Source organism: Henckelia pumila, chromosome 2 (genome assembly GCF_033568475.1).
Source record: "Henckelia pumila isolate YLH828 chromosome 2, ASM3356847v2, whole genome shotgun sequence".
NCBI lineage: Eukaryota > Viridiplantae > Streptophyta > Magnoliopsida > Lamiales > Gesneriaceae > Henckelia > Henckelia pumila.
Window position 1 is genome coordinate 114,357,123 of NC_133121.1, and position 22,960 is coordinate 114,380,082.

Sequence of the window (22,960 nt, forward strand, 5' to 3'; positions counted from 1 at the left end):
TCTGATGAATCGTGTCTTCAGGAAGTATTTGGACAAGTTGGTCGTGGTCTTCATTGACGACATCTTGGTGTATTTGCGTAATACGAAAGAGCATGTTTCTCACTTGCGATTGGTACTACAGACTCTTCGAGATGAGCAGTTGTACGCCAAGATGAGCAAGTGTGAGTTCTGGATGGATAGAGTGGTCTTTCTTGGCCATATCATATCCAGGGAGGGGATTTCTGTTGATCCAAGCAAGATTGAAGCGGTACTTAATTGGTCGCGTCCGACGACAGTTGCTGAGATCCGTAGTTTTCTGGGTCTAGCAGGGTATTATCATCGCTTCATTCTGAACTTCTCTCAGTTAGCTCGACCGTTGACGCAGCTTACCCGCAAGGGTGTGGATTTCGAGTGGTCCTCCGAGTGCGAGGAGAATTTTTGTGAGCTTCGACGGCGGTTGACTTTTGCACCGGTGTTGGCATTACCGTCAGGATCTGGAGGGTATGTAGTTTACACGGATGCTTCTCTTCAGGGGTTAGGTTGTGTCCTGACTCAGAATGGGCATGTGATCGCATACGCTTCTGGACAGCTGAAGCTTCACGAGGACAACTACCCAGTCCATGATTAGGAATTGGCAGCCATTGTGTTCGCTTTGAAGATCTGGCGTCATTATCTGTATGGCGAGAAATTTGAGATCTTCACCGACCATAAGAGTCTCAAATATTTGTTCACTCAGGCGGAGTTGAACATGAGGCAGAGACGTTGGATGGACTTGCTTAAGGACTATGATTGCGAGATTAAGTATCATCCAGGAGCTGCTAATCTCACCGCTGATGCCTTGAGTCGCAAGGTGCGACTATCCGCACTTCAGACTTGTTCGATGTCTAGTGCGATCAGTGACTGTTGTACTTCAGGTTATACCTTCAAGCATAAGAAAGGTATGCAGAGTATCCAGATGTTTGCGATATTATCTGAGCCAGCCTTGTATTCGCGGATCCGAGATGCTCAGATGTCTGATTCGAAGACCCAGCGTTTAGCTCGTCCAGCTAACGAAGGTAGCTCGTCTGGATTTCATTATCAGTCAGATGGCTTTTTGTGTTTGTCTGGTAGGCTTGTGATTCAGGCGCATCGCACTAAGTTGAGTATTCATCCTGGGAGCAACAAGATGTACAAGGATCTACGTACTCGTTTCTGGTGGAAGGGAATGAAATGCATGTTGGAAAACCGTGTTCAGATCAATTGAATTGATACCCGGTGCAGCGAAAGTTTAAAAATTTTATTTTTCTTAATATGAAAAAATTTCATATCATGGGTATCAAAACGTTTACGATTAAATCACACAAGTAAAATAAATAATAATCAATTAAATATTTTACCTCCAATCTCGAAGCGAGATTATTGACACCGACAGATTTAGATCTGCTCTTCTTGTATATCCCGGAAACCGATGGCATCACGATCAATCACCGGAATAAGGTCCACGAACAGAAAACTGAACCCTCTGATTGACTGCACTAGAAATCAATCAGAAGTTTGCGTAGAGAATAAACAGATATGATCTGTTAATTCAGAATTGTAATTTTTCACAAAAATCACAAGTCTGAATTTTCTCCGGGAGGGACAAGGATTTCGAAAAACCCTTAGAATATTTAGAGTGTAATTTCGAAAATTATAAGACACAAAGTATTTGATTTTCGAACCCAACACCTATATTTATAGATAATTTTTAGTTATAATTGTATCAGGACTCTAACTCCTTAAAGCCCACAATTCATAACTTAAGCCCAACAAGCCAAGCCCGTTGTTATAGAAATTAATATAAAATTCATCGTGACTCCGATTGATAAACTGATTTCACCAATGTGCACAGAAACCATTTCTGCATCTTTTAGAGTCAAGATAATTTTTCTGAATCCGAATTCAGTGATTTCCAAAAATGCCCATCCCTATGTCATTTTAGGAAATCCCACTCCCTTTAGTTAAGAAGTCCAACTTCTCTTTCATTAAATTTAACTCTTTAAATTTAACTATCTCTACGGGGTTTTAGTAATCCATTACTTGTGTAACCCTCAATGGTTCAGGAATACAGCTAGCCGTGGGCTCACAACTCCTTGTGACTCGGAACAACAATTTCCGACTTACCCAACGAATCATGGTAAGAGCGTCTAGCAACATCGTCCCGTGATTCCCTAGGTATTACTGATAGTGCCTGCAAGAACCAGTAGATTTTGGTTAGCGTACAGTACGGTCCCTTCAACCAAATATCCCGATCGAATCAACAACCATTGGTACATCGAGAGTCGTTCGAGATTCGATAACTATGCATTACGTCTTGGAGATCAATTAGTGACATCGCATGTGTTACTAGGATAACCATTAACCTAAAACACATCATGCACTCTGGCCAGATATTCGTCACACTAATATCTCCTCAGATCACATAGGATATCCACACTCGCAAGTACGTGGTGAATCCTTGACAACAAAACATCGACTCTTATATGCGTCGTAATTGTACCCAATCCCGACACTTGATGACCCCCATAGAGTCGGTAAACGAGTCAAAGCACAGTACTAGCATATAGAGTCTCAATGATGTTTCAAGTAATAAGGACTAATGGTGTACAACCAAAATCGCGGACTTTATCCACTCGATAAGTGATAACCACTTGGAAAGTCCGAATAGGGTAGTTCGATCATTCATCATATGAATATCCATTTGCATGCTTCGAACATCTCTATGTTCCCTACCAATGAAACGTGGTACTCTGTATCGCAAATGCTAGTCTCAAACTCGAGCGATCCTTATCCTTATTATCGGACGGCTCAATCGACTAGGAACTGTTTAGAATATACAGTGACTATAAGATGTGTTTCATGATAGTCATTCCCATGTACTACCACATCTTACATACACTATAGTATATTCAAGGTCTTTATCAAAACAACAATAGTATATCACAATATAACAATATGAAGAAAGATAAAGTCATTGCCATTAATAAAATGTAAATTATATTAAACAAAGATTGTTTACACAAAGAGTCATAAAAGCCCTTAGCCACAAGTTGGTTATCCGGGCACCCACTCTTTCAACGCAGTGTTTATCAGTTTGTTTCGAGATGTTTGGTGTGTCAACAGGTCAAGGCAGAGCACCGACGACCTGGAGGATTGCTTCACAGTCTTCCTATTCCTGAATGGAAATGGGAGTTTATCACAATGGACTTTGTGACCCATTTGCCGGTATCCCCAAGGAACTGTGATGCTATATGGGTTGTGGTGGACCGACTCACCAAGTTAGCGCATTTCATTGCCTACAGCCGAGAGTACTCTGTGGATCGCATGGCACGGATGTACATTCAGGAGATCGTTCGACTTCATGGAGTTCCTGTGAGCATTGTCAGCGATCGGGACCCCAGGTTTACTTCTAGATTCTGGGAGAGTGTTCAGCGTGCGATGGGTACTGCTCTCAGTTTGAGTACTGCCTATCATCCGGAGACTGATGGTCAGCCAGAGCGCACTATCCGTACTTTAGAGGATATGCTTAGAGCGTGTGTCATGGATTTTGGTTCTGCCTGGCAGGATCATTTGCCGTTGATCGAGTTCGCGTACAACAATAGCTATCATACTAGTATTGGGATGACACCTTTTGAGGCGTTGTACGGGCGACGTTGTTGTACTCCACTCTTCTGGGAAGAAGTGGGGGAGAGACAGGCTGAGGGACCGGAGTTTATCCAGCAGGCGATAGACATTGTTGATCAAATCAAGAAACGGATTAAGACTGCATAGGATCGCCAGGCCAGCTATGCTAATATCAAGCGTAGGCCTTTGCAGTTCAAGGTCGGGGAGAAAGTGTTTCTAAGAGTGTCACCTTTCCGCAAGATTCTCAAATTTGGCCTTAAGGGCAAGTTGTCTCCCAGATTTATCGGTCCGTTTGAGATCTTGGAGAGCATTGGCGATTTGGCTTATCGACTAGCTTTACCACCGCATCTATCCAGTATTCACAACGTGTTCCACGTATCTCTGTTGCGACGGTATGTGGCGGATAAATCTCATATTCTGCAGCGGTCTGAGTTTCAGGTGAACAAGGATTTGACTTATGTTGAAAAACCTATTCGTATCCTGGATTATAAGGATAAGGTTTTATGAAACAAAGTCATTCCTTTGGTTTTAGTTCAGTGGCAGCGCCGAGGCACTGAGGAAGCTACTTGGGAGCTTGAGGACAGGATGCGTAAAGACCATTCTGAGTTGTTTTGATTTCATTCTTTAAGTTGTATTCAGTTGCAAACTCTGTAAACGTTTGATATTGAATAAAGAATGTTTCTAATTTCTGTATTTGCATTCGGTACTTAAGATCTGATTTCGAGGATGAAATATCTTAAGTGGGGGAGAATGTAGTAGCCCGTACCCTAATTGAGTAATTATAGGATTAATGCTAATTAAATAAATTAGGTATCGGATGGATCGGAAGCTCCGAAGGCACGATCGAAGCTCCGAACAGGATCGGAAGCTCCGATCATATTACGTCAGGCATGACGATTGGCTAGATCGGAAGCTCCGATCAGGACCGGAAGCTCCGTTCACCCCTATCCGAAATCAACAAGTGATATTTTGACACGTGGCAGATCAGGATCTTCGGAAGCTCCGATGGCAGGATCGGATGTTCCGATCGAGGTTCGGACATTCCGATCAAGGATCGGAAGTTCCGATCGTTGTCTATAAATAGAAGGCCGAGAATTCAGTTTCAATTGCCAATTCCAAGTTTTCCTTTCCATTCTAGTCCTTTTGGAGCTGTTCTAGTCTTCTTAGGCTTGGTCCGGAGGTCGGAGAGACATTCGGGAGTCGTAGCGGAGTTGTGTCCAAGTTCTGGAGGCATCGACATCAAAGAGCTAACAACGGACGAAGGTTGCTTCCTATAAAAATTTAGTAGTATGCAATAGCTTAGTTAAGGCTTTTAGAGCGCGTTAATGATAGTAGTATCATTTGGCAGTGTAGAGCAGACTATAGGCGTGGACCTAGAGTTGGTAGAGCTTGCACTATTTTGAGGTACGAAAGTATTGTTCGAGATATCCTGACTGAGTATGCATGTATTATGTGACTGCATGATTTATATGCCATGATATTATGTTGCATTCATTTGCATCTTGCTGTATCTCTTTCGAGATGTCTGTTAGTAGGGTTGTACCCTATCTTGTTAGTGGATGGACTTCCATCGATTTGGGTCCGGAGTATCCACGGTTATCTCGGTATGGGAGCCACCTCCTGAAGCGACGGTACAACGTGCTACATACCAGGGCCCGGTCTGTCTCTGTTATCTGATCCTTGACCTCGAGTCTATAGGGAGTTCACTTTGCATGCATGTATACCCATACTCTCGTACTGAGCATTTTATGCTCACGTCTCGTACTCTGTATTTTCTGGACACCCTATTCCATGGGGCAGGTTTGCGATTGGACGAGGAGGGTGGATCCAGGAGGGGCTAGTCAGTGGTTGGCCAGCTGGAGCTTCGCTTAGGTTTTATTACTGTTGTTTGGGTTGATACAGCTATTCGATTTGGTTGTATATTATTTGGATAAATTACAGATTCCTTTACTTGGGATTGTATATTGTTTATGGTTCCGCAGTTTTATTCTGATATCTGTTTAATTAAGTTAATTGCATGCTTAAGTTTTGTTTAGTAGGAGATCCGGGTAAGGGTCACTACACTCCATGTTCTCACTAAGGAAAACAGTTTCCCGTTTTCACTAGAGGATAGTGAAATCGTTAAAATAGTGGGAGTGTAATTCATAAAATTAAAATTCGCCATATTTTATGTCTTAGTAAATTAATTAAACAATCATTGATTATTGTCTGTTTCCTTTTCAGTATACTAATACAATGACTTCTCGCAATCCACTGTTTTCAATTCTCGAACAAAACAAATTGACTGGCGCAAACTATACGGAATGGCTCCGTAAGTTGAAAATTATTCTTACTTCGGAAAAAGCTTTCTACGTGTTAGAGAAGCCGCCTCCGAAGGAAGCCCCGTCTAATACAAGTTCGGAAGAGTTGGCCAAACTTGATTTATGGTGGGACCATGATATCAAGGCCAAATGCTACATGCAGGCTTCGATGTCTGATGAGCTTCAATAGAGATTTGAGGATGCCGTGAATACTGCTGACATTCACAAGAACCTCAAGGAACTATTTGGAGCTCAGTCAAGGTCGGAGAGGTATGCCACCATCAGAGAGCTCATGACGAGCCGCATGCGAGATGGGACTTCGGTCCGTGAGCATGGGGTGCACATGATTGGGCTCATTGAAAAGTTGGTAACACTCGACTTGACTTTGGAGCATGAACTTAGCGCGGACTTGTTGCTTCTATCACTTCCTTCATCGTTTGACGGTTTTGTGATGAACTTCAATATGAACAAGATAGAGGCCACCCTTGAAGAGATGGTCAATATGCTTGTCACATATAAAGCCTCACTAAAGAAGGATAAACCGGTACTCTTGGTTGGCTCCTTTTCTAACTCTAAGAAAGGACCAAGTGGAAAGGGTAAGAAACATTCTGCCCCGCCCAAGAAGATTGTACCAAATAAGAAGGGAAAGGCCAAGGCTTCAATTGCGATAAAAGATGAAAACGTTTGTCATTACTGCAAGAAACCCGGTCATTGGAAACGTAACTGCAAGGAATACCTCGAACAGTTGCGAACTGCAAAGGGTATGCTTTACATTGAAATAAATGTTTCGCTTAATACTTCTTCTTGGGTATTGGATACCGGATGTGGATCTCACATTTGCAATGATTTGCAGATGATCAATGACAAGAAGTCGTAAGCTAAGGATGGGTGAGACCCAGCTAAGGCTCGGGAATGGTTCTAGAGTCGAAGCCAAAGCTATAGGAGACATTTATTTAGTTTTGCAGAACAATTTTAAGTTATTTTTGAGAGATGTTTTATATGTTCCGGATTTGGTCAAAAACATTATATCTATTTCTATGCTTGATAGAGATGGTTTTTCTTGCAATTTTGTGAATGGAATTTGCAATATTTACAAGAATGAATGTTTGATTGGAAATGGACAAAACGATCTATATAGCTTAAAATTAAAAGATGTTCCAATTAATTATGTTGATAAACCGATAACAACAATTAAAAGGAACGACGATAGTCAAAACCCGGCAAACCTTTGGCATGCTAGGCTAGGTCATATTTTCTCAAGAAGGATGAACAAGCTAGTGGGAGAGGGCATGTTTGATATGTCTGATATTAACTCTCTACCTACTTGTGAGTCCTGCCTAAAGGGAAAAATGACTAAATCTCCTTTCAAAGGGAAACCTGAGCGTAGTAAAAATCTATTGGATTTGATCCATACAGATGTTTGCGATCCATTTAGGATTGGTACTAAATGTGGCAACACCTACTTCATTACCTTTACTGATGATCATTCTAGGTATGGGTATTTATATTTAATGAAATATAAGTCTGAAGCATTTGAAAAGTTCAAAAAATTCAAGGCTGAAGTAGAAAACAAACTAGGTAAAAGTATTAAGGCACTTCGATCGGATTGAGGTGGAGAATACTTAAGTACCAAGTTTTTGGACTATCTAAAAGAGAATGGGATTCTCTCTCAGTGGAGAATCAAGAATCATCACAAGACACGCCTATTACTAGGAGATCCGAGAAGACTTCTAAGCCTCCTATTAGATATGGTCTTCTTCTTGAAGGGGATCAAAGTGAACCCGACATTGGATGTGATCCAAGAAACTTCAAGGAAGCAATTTCTGATGCGGATTCGAATTTATGGCTTGAAGCTATGCAATCGAAAATAGACTCGATGCATTCTAACCAAGTTTGGTATATAGTAGATCCTCCCGATGGAATTGTTCCAATTGGGTGCAAATGGATCTACAATAGAAAGCTTGGGCCTGATGGAAAGGTATTGACCTACAAGGCACGATTGGTGGCAAAAGGTTATACTCAAAGATAAGGAGTTGACTATGATGAAACTTTTTCACCAGTCGCAATGTTCAAGTCCATAAGAATCCTTATTGCCATAGCAGCATGGTATGACTATGAGATATGGCAAATGGATGTAAAGGCTGCATTTCTTAATGGAAACATTAAGGAAGAGATCTATATGATGCAGCCTGAGGGATACACATCCATGGAAAGCGAGCATAAGGTATGCAAGCTTCAGAGATCAATCTATGGTCTCAAACAAGCATCAAGAAATTGGAACCATAAATTTGATGAAACTATAAAGGATTTTGGTTTTATCAAGAACCCGAAGGAACCATGCGTGTACAAGAAAGTAGTTAAGAATGCGGTAACATTCTTAGTACTTTATGTTGATGACATCCTACTCATGGGGAATGATGTAGGGATGTTGCAGTCAACAAAGATATGGTTATCAGGTAGATTTTCAATGAAGGATTTAGGTGAGGCATCCTATATTATAGGAATTCAGATCTATAGAGATAGATCTAAAAGAATGATAGGACTCACTCAATCAACCTACATCGACACCATATTGAAAAGGTTTTCTATGGATGAGTTCAAGAGAGGACATCTACCTATGTGTCATGGAGTTTCTCTATCCAAATCTATGTGTCCCAAGACTAACGAAGAGATAGAAAAGATGACACACGTGCCATATGCGTCAGCCATAGGTAGTATCATGTATGGGATGATATCTACCAGACCGGATGTGGCCTATGCTCTGAGCGTCACGAGCAGATACCAAGCCAATCCCAGTCAAATGCATTGGAAAGCCGTGAAGAATATTCTTAAGTACTTGCGAAGGACTAAGAATGTATTCATGGTTTATGGAGGGAGAGAATTGAATTTGGAAGGCTATACCGACTCAAGCTTCCAATGTGACGTGGATGACTCGAAATCAACCTCTGGATTTTTATTCGTGCTCAATGGTGGTGCTGTCTCTTGGAAGAGTTCCAAGCAGGACACCACAGCAGATTCCACCACTGAGGCAGAATACATTGCAGCATCAGCTACTGCTAATGAGGTGGTTTAGATAAGGAAATTTATCCAAGAGTTGGGTGTAATTCCTGAAGCTGTTGGTCCAGTCCCGGTGTACTGTGACAACACGAGTGCCGTTGCTCAGGCAAAGGAACCAAGGTCTCATCAGAAGTCCAAACACGTACTGAGAAAATACCACATCATCCGGGAGATTGTGAAAAGAGGAGACTTCTGGGTCGAGAGAGTGGCCTCTACAGACAATATCGCTGATCCGCTTACTAAGCCCTTGCCAGGACCATTGTTTGACAAACATCGCGAATCAATGGGATTACGTAGTATGACTAGTTGGCTTTAGGGCAAGTGGGAGATTGAAAGAGTGGGTGCCCGGTTAGCCAACTTGTGGCTAAGGGTTTTTATGACTCTATGTAAAACAATCTTTTGTTTAATATAATTTACACTTTTATAATGGCATTGACTTTATCTTTCTTCATATTGTTATATTATGATATACTATTGTTGTTTTGATAAAGACCTTGAATATACTATAGTGTATGTAAGATGTGGTAGCACATGGGGATGGCTATCATGAAACACATCTTATAGTCACTGTATATTCTAAACTGTTTCTAGTCAATTGAGCCGTCCGCAAATAAGGATAAGGATCACTCGAGATTGAGACTAGCATTTGCGATGCCGAGTACCACGTTTCATTGGTATGGAACATAGAGATGTTCAAAGCATGCAAATGGATATTCATATGATGAATGATCGAAATACCCTATTCGGACTTTCCAAGTGGTTATCACTTATCGAGTGGATAAAGTCCGCGGTTTTGGTTGTACACCATTAGTCCTTATTACTTGAAACATCATTGAGACTCTATATGCTAGTACTGTACTTTGACTCGTTTACCGACTTTATTGGGGTCATCAGGTGTCGGGATTTGGTATAGTTACGACACATATAGGAGTCGATGCTTTGTTGTCAAGGATTCACCACATACTTGCGAGTGTGGATATCCTATGCGATCTGAGGAGATATTAGTGTGACGAATCTCTGGCCAGAGTACATGATGTGTTTTATTTTACTTGGTGTTCCTAGTAACACATGCGATGTCACTAATAGATCTTCAAGATGTTATGCATAGTTATTGAATCTCGAACGACTCTCGATGCACCAATGTTGTTGATTCGATCGGGATATTTGGTTGAAGGGACCGTACTGTACGCTAACCAGAATCTACTGGTTCTTGCAGGCACTATCAGTAATACCTAGGGAATCATGGGGCGATGTTGCTAGGCGCTTTTACCATGATTCGATGGGTAAGTCGAAAATTGTTGTTCCGAGTCATAAGGAGTTGTGAGCCCACGGCTAGCTGTATTCCTGAACCATTGAGGGTTACACAAGTAATGGATTACTAAAATCCCATAGAGATAGTTAAATTTAAAGAGTTAAATTTAATGAAAGAGAAGTTGGACTTCTTAACTAAAAGGAGTGGGATTTCCTAAAATGACATAGGGATGGGCATTTTTGGAAATCACTGAATTCGGATTCAGAAAAATTATCTTGACTCTAAAAGATGCAGAAATGGTTTCTGTGCACATTGGTGAAATTAGTTTATCAATCAGAGTCACGATGAATTTTATATTAATTTTTTGAACAACGGGCTTGGCTTGTTGGGCTTAAATTATAGATTGTGGGCTTTAAGGAGTTAGAGTCCTAATAGAATTATAATTTAATCTAGTCTAGAAATTATCTATAAAAGGGACTGCAGTGTTCGAAAATTACAAGCTTTTCAGTCTAGCAATTTTCAAAATTTCAGTCTATATTATTCAAGAGGATTTTCGAATTCTCTGTCCCTTTCGGAGAAATTCGGTCTTGTGATTTTTGTGAAAAATTACAATCCGGATTAACAAATCATATCTGTTTATTCTTTACGTAAAACTTCTGATTGATTTCTAGTGCAATCAATCGGAGGGTTTCTGTTTTTCGTTTGTGGACCTAATTCCGGAGATAGATCGTGATAGTCATCGGTTCCCGGGATTTACAAGAAGAGCAGATTAAATTCTGTTGGAGTCCACGATCAAGCCTTTGCTTGACGAGGTAAAATATTTAATAGTGATTATTTGTTTTACTTACACAAATTTAATCGTAAAGTTTTGATACCCAGATATGGAATCGTTCCATATTAATAAAATAAATTTTTAAACTTCCGCTGCTCCGAGTATCAATTCTAATTGATCTGAACACAGTTTTCCAACAGCTCCATCTACAAATACTCTCCATACTTCTTCCTGACCAAAAGTGGCCACCTCTGTCAAGAAATCGGATAGGGGGCTTTGATGGCCTTACGTGGCTGGTACTCAATGTCATACTCTCCTAACTTTACTGACCACTTTACGAGCCTCCCCAAGGCATCTGGACAAGTCATGATCCGCCCTAGGAGGCTATTGGTAAGGACAGTTACTGGGTGAGACAGGAAATAAGGTCTCAATTTCCGTGCTGTGATTACCAAAGACAGAGCCATCTTCTCAATCTCCGTGTATCTGACTTTTGCCCCCTTCAAAGCATAACTGACATAGTATACAGGCCTCTGATCTCCCTTTTCCTCCTTTACTAAAATAGTGCTGACCACTCTCTCGGTAGTAGACAAATATATCCATAACCTTTCCCCCGGCTCAGGCTTAACCAGGATAGGCAAACTAGCCAAATGTTCCTTTAATTCCTGAAAAGCCTGCTCACATTGCTCGGACCAGCCAAACCTCTGGGCCTTGCGCAACACTTGGAAAAAATGATAACTACGATGAGCTGACCGAGCGATAAATTGATTGATGTGGGTGAAGGCATTTCCTGCAACAGCTTTACCTTTTCTGGGTTGACTTCTATCCCTCATTTAGTCACCATGGACCCTAGAAACTTACCTCTTTTCACTCCGAACATACACTTGGCTGGATTCAAATTGATCCCATACCGCCGAACAGTGGCAAACGTTTCCTCCAAGTCGGGAATAAAACAATCCCGGGTCCTGGATTTCACCAATATATCATCCACATATACCTCCACGTTCCGACCCCTTTGCTCCCGGAACACTTTGTCCATCATCCTCTGATATGTAGCCCCTGCATTTTTTAAACCGAATGGCATAACTATGTAGCAAAAAGTACCTTCCGATGTGATAAAGCTGACTTTGTCTTGATCCTCAAGAGCTAAAGGAATTTGATGATAGCCCTGGTATGCATCCATGAAGCACAGCAATTCACATCCGGACGTGGAATCCACCAACTGGTCAATCCGGGGTAAAGGATAACAATCCTTGGAACATGCTTTATTTAAATCCCAAAAATCCACAGACATTCGCCACTTTCCCGTGGCCTTCGGTACCAGCACCACGTTGGACAACCAGGTAGGAAAATGTATTTCCTTGATGTTCCCAGCCTGTAATAGCTCTTGAACCTGTTCCGCTATCACTTTATCCATCTCAGCCCCAAAATGTCTTTTTTTTTGTAGCACAGGTCGGGATCTAGGGGTGATGTTGAGTTTATGCTCCTCAACATGAGATGAAACTCCCATCAAATCGTCATGAGCCCAGGCGAACACATCCTTGTTCCGGATGAGGCAGCTTTTCAATTGCTCGGCCAAATTTGTTTATAAGTCCCGGACAATCTTGACGGACTTCCCTGCTTGTCCGAGCACCAGCTCCACCTCTTCATACTCGCCCTTGATTCCTCCATGGAACAAACTTCTCTTCCTCCCTGACCTCCCTATTTCCCGATCTGTCTCGCCCTTTTGTAATCTACTTTAACTGTCTCGGCATAACACTTTCGGGAAGAAGGTTGATCTCCTCGAACTTCTCCTACCTTATCTCCCACGGGAAATTTAATCTTCTGATGATAAGCTGAAGCCACAGCTCGGAAGGAATTCATAGTCGGCCTCCCCAAAATGACGTTGTAGGAGGATGGTGCTTCAACCAACGTGAACCTCGTCAAGACCGTCTTATTCCCATCTCCGGTGCCCAAGGTTATGGGCAGCAAGATTTCCCCTTGAGGATGTACTGTGTGCCCAGCAAATCCGTACAAGGAAGTTTTTATTGGGCTCAACTCATACCCCTTGTAGTAACCCAGAGACCATTTTAAGATAATAATATGTTAAACATGATTAAGGGTTGGTAATTAATCAATTTCGAAGTATTATTGAACTTCGGAAGAGAATTTGGGCTTTTGACTTTGGGCCGGATCGGAAGCTCCGAACCCAGATCGGAAGCTCCGATCCTAGCCACTTCGGAAGCTCAGCGGAAGCACCGAGATCGGAAGCTCCGATCCTGGAACGGAAGTTCCGATCTCCAGCTGCCAGCAATGCTCGATGACTCAGCCGCGAGTTTTGACAAGTGTTGAACATAGAGCAGATCGGAAGCTCCGATCGTCGGATCGGAAGTTCCGATCCTGGCGTGTCCTGCATGCACGCAATGAGCTGGATCGGAAGCTCCGATCCCAAAATCGGAAGTTCCGATCCTGGCCGGGAATTTTGCCTATAAATAGGTCTCGTTCGATTTCATTTTGAAATACGAATTCCCGAGTTTCTTTCTTCAGTTATATAGTGTGAGATATACACTTGAGGGCCCTATCGGTTATAATAGATGTTCTGGAATAACCAAGGTGTGGTTATAGTCATCCGAGACTAGCGACTCCAAAGGGCTAACTACGGACGAAGGTATGGTCCAGGGATTTGTTTAAGTTTTGGGAGTACTTATTAGCTTAGTTAAGGCTTATAGAATATATGTAGTGATACGGTGAACTTTTGAATATAGGCTTGGAACCTAGGATCCTATTATACTTGAACTAGCCTAGAGGTACGTACACATCGACTGAGATTGCCAGCGAGTATACATGTTTATATGTTGCATTTATTTGGCATTATTATATGGCATGATGTAAGATTTATCGCTTTCTATACTCATATGTCATGTGCATATACACGTTGAGCCTATACCTTGATATACCTGATTATAGAGCCGCTCAGCTCTATACTCGATAGTCTGTCACTGAGAGTACCACGACGGCGGGGGCATTTATGTCTGTCTACTCTGGTGTACTAGACGAGTGTGGTTGCACCCAGAGGTTGATCCGTGCGGTGGCAGCACTCATGTGGTGCCGGTTCTGAGCATGACTTTTCAGATGACCCTGTACCAGTCATCATGTTGCATGCATTATATACATATGTTTACTCATGTCTATGTACTGGGCGTTAGCGCTCACGTCCTAGTTGTTATCTTGGACACCCTATTTCATGGGGCAGGTCGCAGGATGGACGGAGCTGGTAGTTCAAGGCAGGACTAGGGAGCAGGAGCCTTGAGGATTTTATTATACAGCATGATTCGATATAGCTGTATAATGTTTACTGTTTAAAGTTTTCGATTTGGTTGTATCACTACAGTATTAAGCCTGGATTATTTACTAAGCTGATATGTAAATTATGGATTATGTTTCCGCACGTTTTACTCTGTTAAGTATTTTGCTGTATTAAGTTTAATGCATGCTATTAGTTGTCAGTTAGTAGGTGATTCTATGCAGGGTCACTACATTTTTGGTATCAGAGCATGCTTAGATTTTGGGATTAGTACTTGGGATTTAGTTTAGTCTTGAGTAATTCTTGCGCATTTGGGATTTTAATGTGCAATTCTTTTCAGGATATGGCTGACGAGAGTCATGGTAGTGTTGGCCAGGGAGGTGATTATCATCATCATCATCGCCGCCATCATGATGATCAACATCGTCATCATGAGGGTAGACGTCGCTACTCTATTAATAAGTTCATGCAAATAGGACCGAAACCTTTGGTGGGAGGCGAGAATCCTGAACAGGCGAAGAGTTGGATGTCTAAACTCGAGAGTACTTTTCGTGCTTTCGATTGTTCTAAGGATCAGAAGCTGGAAGTTTTAGAATTCATTCTAGAGTATCGAGCACGTTTTTGGTGGGATGCCAAGGCTGCTCAGGCACGTACTGAGAGAGGACAGGTGACTTGGGGGGATTTCTGTCAGGAGTTCCAGAAATTGTATTTTCCTCCGGCTGTTCGCCAAGCACGATCTATGGAGTTGCTTACTTTGAGGCAAGGATCAATGACTATTGAGCAATATCAGCAACGATTCCTTGATCTGCTACCTTTCAGTCCTCATATCAATGAGAGTGATGCGTCGAAGTATGATATCTTTCTACTAGGTTTGAATCAAGATATCTACTCACAGGTTGTTGTCTGTGATGACCCGGTATCTTTTGAGACTTTGGTGAACCGTTGCCGTCTTGTGGAGACTAGCAATAGGCGTGCACAGCTGATGATGCCAGCACAGCCTAGTGGATATTTTGAGCCCCGAGCTCAATCTGTTGTGCAATCTGGACCTACGTCTTCTTCTAGTCCTACTACTTCATCTGGATCTCGTGATTCACGAGGTATGTTCCATTTTGGAAAGAAAAAGAAGAAGGAGAAGTTTTGTAGCCATTGTGGAGGGAAGCATCCTACAGCTTCATGTCGGAGAGCTACTGGTGCTTGTTATATTTGCGGTCAGCAGGGACATCTGCGGAGAGATTGTCCTCAGCGCATGGGTTCTGCTAGTGGATCGGGATCACAGGTTGGATCTCAGGCTTCTATTGTTCCATGTCAGCAGTCAGCACCACAGAGTTCTTCTGGTTATCATCCACAGACTCAAGGACAGGTGTTTGCTCTGTCTCAGGAGCAGGCTACAGAGGGAAGCGATCGCATGTTGGCAGGTACCTTTCTGTTATGTGGTATTCCTGCACTTGTATTAATTGATACTGGAGCATCGCATTCCTTTGTTTATAGTCGCTTTGTTAAGAGACATAGATTACCTTATGTATCATTAGATATGGATTTAGTTGTATCTACTCCGTTGGAGCAAGAGATAGTAACTAAGCGTCTAGTGATGGGTTGCCTTCTGGAATTTGAGGGTAATGTTAATAGCTGATTTGATGATATTAGCGATGGCAGATTTTGACTGTATCTTGGGAATAGATATGCTGACTTTGTATCATGCTACTATGGATTGTTATCAGCGTCTGGTACAGTTTCATCCGGATGAGGGTGATAGCTGGTATTTTTATGGTGAGGGTGCGCGACCTCCGATGCCACTTGTTTCGGCTCTGAAGGCATGTCATGTCTTGGAGTCAGGTGGGGAGGGCTACCTTATCTATGTAGTTGATATGTCCACGAGTAGTACGGGTATTGATCAGTTACCAGTTTTCAGCGAGTTTCTTGTTGTATTCCCTGATGAGATTCCTGGTTTTCCTCCGGTGCGAGAGGTTGAATTTGGTATTGATTTAGTACCAGGAACTACGCCTATATCCCGAGCACCTTATCGTCTGGCACCGTCAGAGATGAGGGAATTGAAACAGCAATTACAAGATCTTCTTGATAAGGGATATATTCGTCCAAGTGTTTCTTCGTGGGGAGCACCTGTTTTGTTTGTCAAGAAGAAGGATGGATCGATGCGACTATGTATTGACTACAGGCAGTTGAATTGTGTCACCATCAAGAATAAGTATTCTTTGCCGCGGATTGATGATCTGTTTGAACAACTACAGGGTACTTCTGTTTATTCTAAAATAGATCTGAGATCTGGATACCATCAGATGCGGGTACGAGACTCAGATATATCTACGACTGCTTTCAGGACCAGATATGAGCATTATGAATTTTTGGTGATGCCATTCGGTTTGAGGAATTCACCGGCAGTCTTCATGAATCTAATGAATCAGATATTTCGAGAGTATCTGGATAGATTTGTCATCGTCTTCATTGATGATATTCTTGTCTATTCTCATGACAAGGATGAGCATGCACAGCATCTAAGGATTGTTTTACAAACGTTACGATATAAGCAGCTGTATGCAAAATTGAGCAAGTGTGAATTCTGGCTTGATCGGGTAGTGTTTCTCGGTCATGTAATTTCTAGTGAAGGAATATCTATTGATCCAAGTAAGATAGAGGTAGTGCTGAACTAGTCTCAACCGACGACGGTTGCTGAGATTCGTAGTTTCTTGGGTCTAGCTGGATATTACCGTCGGTTCATCGAGAATTTTTCACAGTTGGCCAGGCCTTTGACACAGCTTACACGGAAAGATGTTACCTTCATTTGGTCCTCGGATTGTGAAGAGTCATTTCATGAGCTGCGTAGATGTCTTACTACTGCACCTGTGCTAGCTCTACCTTCTGGATCAGGAGGTTATGTTGTCTATACTGATGCCTCTGGTCAGGGGTTAGGATGTGTTCTGACATAGCATGGACATGTTATTGCCTATGCTTCTCGACAGTTGAAGACGCATGAAACTAACTATCCAGTGCATGATCTCGAGTTAGCCGCCATTGTATTTGCGCTCAAGATTTGGAGGCATTATCTTTATGGCGAGAAATTTGAGATATTCACGGATCACAAGAGTCTAAAATATTTATTCACTCAGGCGGAGTTGAATATGCGACAGAGACGCTGGATGGATCTTATGAAGGATTATGATTGTGAAATCAAATATCATCCAGGTTCTGTTAATCTTACTGCTGATGCCTTGAGTCGGCAGGTGAGACTTTCTGCACTTCAAACTAGTGAAGTATCTCATATGATTAAAGAGTGTTGTTCATTGAGTTTTACGCTCAAGCACAAGAAAGGGAGGAATGGGATTTTTTTGTATATTATTCTATCTGAGCCAGCACTGTATTCTCGGATCAGAGATGCTCAGATATCTGATGTTAAGACTCAGCGATTGGCACGTCTAGCCAATGGAGTTAATATATCTGGATTCCATTTTCAGGCAGATGGTGTATTGTGCCTATCTAATCGAGTGGTTGTACCTAATGATACGGAGCTCAGGAACGATATTCTTTCTCAAGCTCACAGGAGTCGCTTATCAGTTCATCCTGGAAGCATGAAAATGTATAAGGATTTGCGAACTAGATTCTGGTGGAAAGGGATGAAGAGGAGTGTGTATCAATTTGTTTCGATATGTTTGGTTTGTCAACAGGTCAAGGCTGAACATCGACAACCAGGTGGATTACTGCAGAATCTTGAGATTCCCGAATGAAAGTGGGAGCACGTGACTATGGACTTTGTTATCCACTTGCCTATGACGTCACGTCAGTGTGATGCTATATGGGTTGTCGTTGACCGTTTGACAAAATCAGCACACTTTATTCCTTATAACCGAGAGTATTCTTATGATCGCATGGCACGTTTATACATCCAGGAGATAGTGCGATTACATTGGATTCCAGTGAGCATAGTCAGTGATAGAGACCCGCGATTTACCTCACGTTTTTGGGGTAGTTTTCAGGAGGCGTTGGGTACCACTCTAAGTTTGAGCACTGCATATCATCCGGAGACTGACGGACAGTCAGAGCGGATGATTCGTACGCTGAAGGATATGCTACGTTCTTCTGTCATGGATTTTGGCTTATCTTGGCAGGATTAGTTACCTTTGATCGAATTTTCCTACAATAACAGTTATCATCGTAGTATTGATATGGCACCTTTCGAGGCATTGTACGATCGACGGTGTCGTACTCCATTATTCTAGGATGAAGTTGGGGAACGACAAGTCGAGGGTCCTGAATTGGTGCAGCAGATTGTAGACAAGGTAGATTTGATCAAACATAGAATCAAAGTTGCTCAAGATAGACAAGCCAGTTATGCTAATATTTGCCGCAGGCCACTTCAGTTTGAGCCTGGTGAATATGTATTCCTTCGAGTATCACCTTTCAGGAAGGTGATGAGATTCGGCGTGAAAGGCAAGTTGTCTCCTCGTTTCATTGGGCCTTTCCAGATACTGGAGAAGATCGGAGATGTTGCATATCGTTTGGCTTTACCGCCAAATCTTTCCAGTATACATAATGTTTTTCATGTGTCGTTACTTCGACAGTATATAGCTGATGACTCTCATGTGATTCAGTCTACTGATATTCAGCTAGAGCCAGGTCTGTCTTTTGTTGAACGACCAATCCGTATCCTAGACAGGAAGGAGAAAGTTCTTCGGAACAAGACTATACCACTTGTGATGATACAGTGGCAGCGCCGAGGCATTGAAGAAGCAACTTGGGAAACTGAAAGTCGTATGCAAGCGGAATATCCTGAGTTGTTTGCTTTGTACTTTTGATTTACCATGTAAGATGTAATTACAGTTGTTGTAATAAAACATGGTTTGATGTTTCATATTGTTATCTTAATTTGTCTTTAGATGTTATTTCGCAGACAAAATATCTAAAGGTGGGGAGAATGTAGTAACCCAGAGACCATTTTAAGATAATAATATGTTAAACATGATTAAGGGTTGGTAATTATCAATTTCGGAGTATTATTGGACTTCGGAAGAGAATTTGGGCTTTTGACTTTGGGCCGGATCGGAAGCTCCGATCCTAGCCACTTCGAAAGCTCAGCGGAAGCACCGAGATCGGAAGCTCCGATCCTAGAATGGAAGTTCCGATCTCCAACTGCCAGCAATGCTCGATGACTCAGCCGCGAGTTCTGACAAGTGTTGAACATAGAGCAGATCGGAAGCTCCGATCGTCGGATTGGAAGTTCCGATCCTGGCGTGTCCTGCATGCACGCAATGAGCTGGATTGAAATCTCCGATCCCGAAATCGAAAATTCCAATCCTGGCCGAGAATTTTGCCTATAAATAGGTCTCATTCGATTTCATTTTGAAATACGAATTCCCGATTTTCTTTCTTCAGTTATATAATGTGAGATATACACTTGAGGGCCCTATCGGTTATAATAGAGGTTCTGGAATAACCAAGGTGTGGTTATAGTCATCCGGGACTAGCGACTCCAAAGGGCTAACTACGGATGAAGGTATGGTTCGGGTATTTGTTTAAGTTTTGGGAGTACTTATTAGCTTAGTTAAGGCTTATAGAATTTATGTAGTGATACGATGAACTTTTGAATATAGGCTTGGAACCTAGGATCCTATTATAATTGAACTAGCCTAGAGGTACGTACACATCGACTGAGATTGCCAGCGAGTATACATGTTTATATGTTGCATTTATTTGGCATTATTATATGGCATGATGTATGATTTATCGCTTTCTATACTCATATGTCATTTGCATATACACATTGAGCCTATACCTTGATATACCTGATTATAGAGCCGCTCAGCTCTATACTCCATAGTCTGTCACTGAGAGTACCGCGACGGCGGGGGCATTTATGTCTTTCTACTCTAGTGTACTAGACGAGTGTGGTTGCATCCAGAGGTTGATCCGTGCGGTGGCAGCACTCATGTGGCACCGGTTCTGAGCATGACTTTTTAGATGACCCTGTACCAGTCATTATGTTGCATGCATTATATACATATGTTTACTCATGTCTATGTACTGGGCGTTAGAGCTCACGTTCTAGTTGTTATCTTGGACACCCTATTCCATGGGGCAGGTCGCAGGATGGACGGAGCTGGTAGTTCAAGGCAGGACTAGGGAGTAGGAGCCTTGAGGATTTTATTATACAGCAGGATTCGATATAGCTGTATAATGTTTACTGTTTAAAGTTTTCGATTTGGTTGTATCACTACAGTATTAAGCCTGGATTATTAACTAAGCTGATATGTAAATTATGGATTATGTTTCCGTACGTTTTACTCTGTTAAGTATTTTGCTGTATTAAGTTTAATGCATGCTATTAGTTGCCAGTTAGTAGGTGATTCTATGCAGGGTCACTACACCCCTGCAGATCCATTGCTCGAAGGCGTCCTGAAAAAGAACATTCACCAAGCTTCCTGAGTCTACGAACACCCTTCGCATATCATAATTAGCGATCCGAGCTTGTATAAGCAAGACATCATTATGTGGCAGGTTCACTCCTTCCAAGTCTCGGGGTCCAAATGTGATGATTGGCCCTGAATCCTGTCTCCTTTCCTCCAATGCCAAAATCTCCTTCCGACTCCAAGATTTTCTAGCCCAATTTGAGTCTCTGTCAGTAGATCCCCCTGATATCATGTTAATGACGCCTTTGGTTGGCCCATCTCTCAATTTTCTATCTTCTTTCGTAGAATCTATCTCTTGTTTCCCATTTTCCCGGGAAGGAATGACATCCCGAGGGGGAACCGACACCTGTTACCCCCGAAACCAAGGCAGACTTCGGGGCTTTTTCTGGACCGGCTTACCATCTCTTGTATAAGGAACTGATGTCTCTGCTGCAACGTTCGGCATTCCCTGGTGTCATGGGTGCATTCTTGATGAAGTGCATAGTACTTCCCGGACTTCTCTCTAGAAACAGGGGCCTGGACTTCAACCCCTTCTTCACATACGTGCACAGTCCTATCTCTTATCCCTCGATGCGGTGCATACCGGGACGACCGCCCCATGAGATCATGGTTTTCCCTGCTTCTTCCTTGATCCCGGCCTCCCTCCCTCCGGGCTACCTCCTTTTTTTGCTTCTGAGCTTCCTCCATGTTAATATATTTCTCAGCTCGAGCCTGAAAGAGTGGGTGCCGGGTGAGCCAACTTGTGGCTAAGGGCTTTTATGACTCTATGTATAAACAATCTTTTGTTTAATATAATTTACACTTTTATGGCATTTACTTTATCTTTTATCATATTATTATGTTGTGACATACTATAAGATGTTTAGATGAAGACCTTGAATATACTATAGTGTATGTAAGATGTGGTGGCACATGGGGATGGCTATCATGAAACACATCTTATAGTCACTGTATATTCTAAACAGTTCCTAGTCGATTGAGTCATCCGTTAATAAGGATAAGGATCACTCAAGATTGAGACTAGCATTTGCGATGCCGAGTACCACGTTTCATTGGTATGGAACATAGAGATGTTCAAAGCATGCAAATGGATATTCATACGATGAATGATCGAACTACCCTATCCGGACTTTCCAAGTGGTTATCACTTATCGAGTGGATAAAGTCCGCGGTTTTGGTTGTACACCATTAGTCCTTACTACTTGAATCATCATTGAGACTCTATATGCTAGTACTGTACTTTGACTCATTTACTGACTCTATTGGGGTCATCAGGTGTCGGGATTGGGTACAGTTACGACACATATAGGAGTCGATGCTTTGTTGTCAAGGATTCACCACATACTTGCTAGTGTGGATATCCTATGCAATCTGAGGAGATCATATTAGTGTGACGAATCTCTGGCCAGAGTACATGATGTGTTTTAAGAAATGGTTTCTTAGTAGCAGATGCGATGTCACTATTTGATCTTCAAGATGCATTGCATAGTTGTCGAATCTCGAACGACTCTCGATTTACCAATGGTTGTTGATTCGATCGGGATATATGGATGAAGGGACCGTACTGTACGCCAACCAAAATCTATTGGTTCTTGCAGGCACTATCAGTGATACCTAGGGAATCATGGGGCGATGTTGCTAGGCGCTCTTACCATGATTCGATGGGCAAGTCGGAAATTGTTGTTCCGAGTCACAAGGAGTTGTGAGCCCACGGCTAGCTGTATCCCTGAACCATTGAGGGTCACACAAGTAATTTTTAATCCTTGTTGAGATAATTAAGTTTAAAGAGTTAAATTTAGTGAATAAAGAAGTGGGACTTCTTATTTAAGAGTAGAGGGAGTAAGATTTCCTAAAATGACATAGGGATGAGCATTTTTGGAAATCACTAAATTTGGATTCAGAAAATTTATCTTGACTCTAAAAGATGCAGAAATGGTTTCTATGCACATTGGTGAAATTGGTTTATCAATCTGAGTCACGATGAATTTTATATTAATTTCTGAACATGCGGGCTTTGCTTGTCAGGCTTGAACTTATGACTAATGGGCCCTAAGCTGTTAGCAGCCCACATTATAAATAAGTTATTACAGTACAGAAATTACACAACAGAGGCATAATTTTCGAAAAACACTAGGGTTTTCTCTCTAGTGGCCGCCGCCCCTCCCCTCTCTCTGTTGAAAATTCCAGCCTGTGAATTTCGAATTTGCAGTCTGGTTTAACGGATCAAATTCGTTAATTCTCTTCGTAGAAACTTCTGATAGA

General features: G+C 42.1%; 1 protein-coding gene across 1 annotated transcript; it reads right to left on the reverse strand.

Moving 5' to 3' along the window:
- Positions 1 to 12,700: 12,700 nt before the first annotated feature.
- Positions 12,701 to 21,385, reverse strand: LOC140878207 (uncharacterized). The gene is made up of 3 exons (XM_073281817.1): positions 21,098 to 21,385; positions 20,703 to 21,044; positions 12,701 to 13,045 (listed from the first exon to the last, which is right to left on the reverse strand). Exons 1-3 carry the CDS (start codon positions 21,383 to 21,385, stop codon positions 12,701 to 12,703), a joined length of 975 nt encoding a protein of 324 aa, XP_073137918.1.
- Between the last annotated feature and the right edge of the window lie 1,575 nt (positions 21,386 to 22,960).

Bases quoted from the DNA above. Each gene is read 5' to 3' on its own strand.
- LOC140878207 (XM_073281817.1), bottom strand. From the start codon at position 21,385: ATGGAGGAAGCTCAGAAGCAAAAAAAGGAGGTAGCCCGGAGGGAGGGA. The intron at 21,045-21,097 runs GTAAGCCGGTCC...CGGGGGTAACAG, and splicing joins AGTTCCTTATACAAGAGATG to GTGTCGGTTCCCCCTCGGGA. The intron at 13,046-20,702 runs GTGAATGTTCTT...GGTTACTACAAG, and splicing joins TCGTAGACTCAGGAAGCTTG to GGGTATGAGTTGAGCCCAAT.